We start from the raw sequence: 5,860 nt of genomic DNA, 5'->3' as shown, positions 1-5,860 counted from the left end.
TGGCCGGTGCTGAGGGCAGCAGCCAGGCTGTCACCCGCCTTACCGAGCATCACGGACAAGACCTTCAAGCAGGACTGTGTCCACCACCACAACAACCTCCGCGCTGGAGTCGGGCCGCCCGCCAGCAACATGCGCTACATGGTAGGGACAGGCCTGTGGGTGCGTGGGGGGCTCCAGAGCCCTGCCGGCAGGGATGGGACAGGGGGTGGGGTCGGCCCTGGGTGAGAGGAGTGTGATGGCATCACTGCTTTGTGTTCAAATATCGTCACATTTATTTGATAGGAAATATTCTAATGAGTCGGTTGTCGACAGGTGAGTCTGGTGTCTCACAAGCAGAGCTCATCGCCTGGTGTGCAAAAAGCCAATACACGCAAAGAGGTGAGATATTGTTCATTGCATGGCTGCACAGAGGTGGGTGCCAGGTGGTCAGTCCACAACGCTAGCACACCCAATGGCAGTCACATTGTCTATTTATACAGTTCAAAATGTTAGTGCCATCTGCTTTGCCACATCCTTCTGATTATAAGTGGTTAGTTTTTATCTCTTCTTAACTGCAGTTGGTTAGTTCTTTTCTTGCTTTGATTTAAAAACACAGTGTTAAATTTACTGCACATGCTCAGTGAGTGAGGGTCTTAATTCAGGGGAGGTTGTCCAGACACTTGGAGGTGTTGGTTTTAGTATTATAATTATATTAAAATGAGGATAGGTCACTTTTGGATGGTGCTAATCACTAACTTGGCTGACTACTCCAAACATACTGATTAAGTAGCAGGATGTTCCCATTTTCAAGGGTAAATCTAACAAACCTTACATGATTAAAAAGTTTTTTCTCAACAGTCCCAAGGACAGTCATCCTAATTTATGCATAGAGTACATATTTGTTACGTTAACTCTAACTTAAGTTGCAAGAAGTCTAGAAACAACAGGCATGCAGGATGAGGATGCAGTGCCTCAGGCCAGCTGAAGATGTTCACATTTCACCCTAAGGAGTGTCTCTGTAGGAAGAAACAATGGTCTAGCAGCAAGACTGATCCGGAAGACTTAGGCTGTCCATCAAAAGCAAGGATATGAACTGGAATACCAGAGCTGAAGAGGATTTCTGGTGGCAAGGAGGAATCTTTTCTTGTTGTAACCAAAACAAATTGCACTTGAAAATTTTTGCTGGAAAAGGTTAAACAAAACTGAAGAACATGCTGTAAAAGTGGATGTTTGATGTTTAGTCCACTTCGTACCACAAGAAGAAAATGTGCGCAATGAGCAGGTAAAGGAGGAGTACCCTAAGGAAGGCTTGGGAGCATGCATGTACTCAGATACTGGTGGCAAAGAATGCTATTCGCTTGGGTGGATTTGAAGCCAGAATGGCAGATAAGAGCATATAACCTTGCAAGTGAAGAAGCTTGTGAAAGACGTTGCACCCAGTTTTATTACTCAGGAATAGGAAAACCAGGAAAAAATTATGAATAAAATGTAGAAATATGATTAGAAAAAAATAAAGGCCTTAGAGAGAAAACAATATCAGCAGCCAGTGGAGTTATTTTAAGATCTGCATAGAGACTAAGCGTGAACTGAAATGTACAAACTCCAAAAAACCTAGTCAATAAAACACAGGATTTTTTACAGAAGGCATAAAGCTAGATACTTCAATGACAGAAAAAAACTTGCTAAAAAACAGTAGTGACTGGAAGACAGATGCCAAAGATTGTTCATGTTCAAGGATCTGAAGTTGTGTTAGCGGTGACAGACTGCAAAGAAGTAAGAGGTAGCAGAAGGAGTTACCAGCCAAATATTGTCATGTTTACCTCATGAAGCTGTCTTTGTAAACTGCTCTGATGTGTATTTAAAACTTTACTGAAGGAGGAGTAGGATTTGTTTCCAGAGGCTCTCTTAAAAATACTTGAAAATATTTATACATTTGAATCCACAGTAGCTGTGTATTTTTACATACCATTAATTTTTATGTACCTAATGGAAATCCTTAATGACCTGTTCAACCAAAAAAAAAAAAAAAAAAAAACACCAAAAGTTTAATGTTTAAGTAGTCTGATAGTAATTTCTTCTCTGAAGATAGAAGTAGCCAGTGCTTTTACAAAGTTAAATTTTAAACAGTGAAGGGGGAAAAAACTTGTCTAATGAAATCAGTTAATATTTCTGTGCTGCAACAGGAAAAGTAAATCAAAATAAAACATGGGTATGTGCCTAAATAAGGGAAGGTATTTCTTTATGAAACTGCAGTATATGATATCTGTCTGTACTTTGTTGCCTGACTCGTTTTATCTGATTGTTTAAGATCCAGTTATAACTTAACATTGCACAACTGTTTCACCTTTCATGTTTTGCAGACTTGGGATGCAGCTTTGGCAAGAACTGCAAGGGCATGGGCAAATAAATGTATTTTTGAACATAACATATACTTAAATGAGAAACATCAGTGCCACCCTAATTTCACATCTATTGGAGAGAATATTTGGGTTGGAAGTCATCAAGCCTTCTCTGTTGCTGGTGTCATTAAATCATGGTATGATGAGGTCAAATCCTATACTTTTGCAGAGGAGAAATGTACCGCAGTTTGCGGTCATTACACTCAGGTAAGAGTTATCTTCTGTAAAATGTCCTGTATAGTGCCTCCCAGATCAGTATGGGCTGTAAATAATCCAGAGTTGTATATATGGTTTGTATATGGTTTGTAGTGACTGACAGCTTACTGTCTTTTGTAATCTCAACCAATGGCTGTACTGCTGGTTACTCCTGAACTGGTTCACCTCTTTGTCTTCTATAATAACCCGTTCTTTTTGTCCACAATATTGACCTCACTGAAAGCCTCACTCCTCATTTCATTGTATCAGTGCTACGTGAACTTTGTAAAAAAAAATCATTTCAAGTTCAGCTGTGAAGCCACACAGTTCTGAATTCTGTAACTTTGGAGATGCTATTCAAAATAATCACAGTAATTGCAGAATGTCTGTGGAACCTCCTTAGTATAAATTTTAACAGAAGAAAATCCAGACAAAGTAAATTATATTCTTTACGAATCTTGTAAAAAAGGAAGGGGATAAAAAGAGCATCAACAACAAAAGAGGCAGTTTATGATATATTTTTGCTTTCTCAGTGGTAATTCTGAGAAACTTAATTCTGCTGAGAAAGTAAAGCTTTTCTTTGAACACTTGGTACTTTAAATGGATTTATTAATCTCCTTGTTTAAAAAGTAAGCTTTGCAGTAGAATTTGTTTCATCTATGATGAAACACATAATACTTCACTGATCTAAAACAAAAGATAATTTTAATGTCAAGTCAGATCTTATCTAGTAAAAGTGACTTTAATTTCTTATCTCAGTATTCAAAGATGCCTAGGCTGCTCTCTGTCCAAATTACAGATGAAAACACTGTCTAGTATACTGACAGTGAAACGATTGCCGGATACAACTGTAGCTGCAAGATTCTTTTTGATTGGGCTTTGGATTGTAAAATGAGAATACTTCCAAGTTACCAGAATAATTTATGAAGCATTTTCTGTTTGGGACTTCTTGTGCCTCTTTTGATGTCTTTTCTCACTTATTTCTCAAGTGCTAGTTCTTGTTCCCTGCCCCTGGTTCTGCCTGTAACAAACTCAAAAGCAAGGCTGGAGGATTTAGGTTTTGCTGTTTATTGGGCGCTAATCTTTAGAAGATTAGAACTAGAAGATACGTCAGAAAAGTATTTTTCCTTTTTTCTCTAGCACAATAAATTATAAAAAGTTACACAGCAAGGTACTTCCTAGCATTTTAAAATTTGCTGTTCAATCTTCTCTACATAGAATTCTGGAGGTTTTTGCACGTTTCTTTTGGAGTGATGTTCACTTCTAAGCTTTTTTTCCCCTGATTAAGATTTCTTGTTTCTTTCTTGTTCCATAATTAAGTCGTATCAAAATATTGATGCATTTCAGGCAGTATTTCAGGCAGGATTACAAACAAAACTAACCACCAAGCAGAGTACATGGGTTAAACACCAGCGAACATGTACCAGCAAGTACATATGTCATCAAAATTGATAAGCAGAGTCCCTGCGTGATCCAGGAGCCATCATGGTCTTGAAGGCTCAGACAAAAAATTGAAAATGGGTAAAATTTACAAATCATAAACAGATAGGCTGCGTAGACCTGCTAGGCTAGCTACTATACAGAAATCTCAAAATGGTGTAAGTCTCCAAAAAGCATGTGAAACTGTTAGATAAAAGCCCCTGAATTAGTCCTCAATCAAGGATTCACACATTAAAACATGAAACATCAAGATCCTTTTCTAAGAAAAGTTACGTCTGCTGAACATAACTGCTTCTTGGAGTTATAATAGAAGAGATGGAACTTTTGGGGATGTTCAGATCAATTTGTCAGTCTGAAGCCTGTACTCTTTATACTGGAGAGATACTGAGAGTAATCCACTGTGTCTAAGTTTCCATTTGTAGAACGTATGATCATCCAGATATTCTAGATATATTGTTAAACATTTTTACCTGAATTCAGTACAATTTGGTTAGTCATATGCAGAAGGTGTAGGAAGAATCTCCCAAGAAAAAGCAGATGCCCAAACTGCAAGTGATAGTAAACCATATTCTCTTAAGTATGGCAGATAACACTCATTAGTCTGAAAATGTGCAGTACTAAAGCTTTCAGACTTAAGTCTACAGTAGTAATCGGCCAAACCACTTCCAGCACACAGGAGAAGCCCATCTTGTAGACCTGAGTTATGAATGTTGAAATTAAAGGAGCTGTTGAGTAGTTGCCATTACTTTCCCTTTTGTTCCTTTGAATCTACCCCTGGATCATAAAGTCAGTGACTCTTACTGAAATTGTTCTGTAGAAGATTCTGGAAACTTGTAGCATAGGTCACTTCATCTTGAGGGGTGAAGATTTAGAAGTTAATCTGAAAAAGCTCACTTACCAGCAATTTTTTTAAATGTGCAAAAAGATCAGATGCTGCAGAATGAAAGTAGTATGTACGATGAGTGAAAATAATGGAAACTTTCTAGATAGTAGACTAGGTTACTGTTGAGTGTAGTTTTTAATTTATTTTAAACCCCCACTTTTTTTTTTTTTAGGTTGTTTGGGACGATTCCTATAAAGTAGGGTGTGCTGTTACCCTGTGTAAGGAAGTTGCAGGAATACGAAATGCAGCAAATTTTATTTGCAACTATTCACCAGCGTGAGTTGCTCATTTAAATGTTAAAAAAAAGAAAGCAATTGTAATGACATTTAGCTGAAAGTAAATTGGGTTCTTGATTGATAGTCTTGTAAATACAATCAGAGAAAACCATGGCTGTCTAATTCAGTTATCAAGAGAGCCATGAGCATTAGAACATATCTTTGCTTAGTTTTTTAATCTGTTAGCTTTACTGGTACATCTCATTGTGTACCAATCTTAAGCAAGCAAATCCCAAACTCAGCTCATGCTCCACTTTATTGATTTATTTTTCATATGAAACAGAAGAAATGAGTAAGTTGCTGCAGGCAACTGCTTTCAGAGCTGGAATTACCTCTTGCAGTTATATACATTTTTAACTTTCACTTTAGCTTTTACACTGTATTTTTTTTTCTTAGAAATGATAAACAGCACAGTTGTTAGATGAGTTGCTTTTTCTTTCTGTCTGACTGAGTAAAATAAAACTACATTATAATTTCTTGCCTATTTAATAGCTGTGATTATACCACGTTATTTAAGAAAACAGTAAATGCAAAAAAACAATCTAACTGCAACATGTGGTTTTACATTTAAATTGATGTTCTGAAAAAAAAACAGAGGCCCCAGTTACTGCTGATCCTAAAGCAGGAGTTTGAAAACAGAGGCAGATAGTCTTAAAATAATATACTTCACAGAATCACAGAATCACAGA

At 37.3% G+C, this 5,860-nt stretch overlaps 1 protein-coding gene across 1 annotated transcript; it reads left to right on the top strand.

Annotated features, from left to right (window-relative positions):
- Nucleotides 1-72: 72 nt before the first annotated feature.
- LOC104459248 (glioma pathogenesis-related protein 1-like) lies at nucleotides 73-5,172 on the top strand (the record flags this gene model as incomplete). The annotated part of the gene is made up of 3 exons (XM_010086539.1): nucleotides 73-141; nucleotides 2,340-2,585; nucleotides 5,069-5,172. Coding segments are annotated over 3 exons (419 nt in total), but the record flags the coding sequence as incomplete, so codon positions are not given.
- Between the last annotated feature and the right edge of the window lie 688 nt (nucleotides 5,173-5,860).

This window comes from Pterocles gutturalis, unplaced genomic scaffold (genome assembly GCF_000699245.1).
Source record: "Pterocles gutturalis isolate BGI_N339 unplaced genomic scaffold, ASM69924v1 scaffold10461, whole genome shotgun sequence".
NCBI classification, from domain to species: domain Eukaryota; kingdom Metazoa; phylum Chordata; class Aves; order Pterocliformes; family Pteroclidae; genus Pterocles; species Pterocles gutturalis.
Note: the sequence above shows the minus strand (reverse complement) of the source record. Positions and strands in the feature narration are given on the sequence as shown.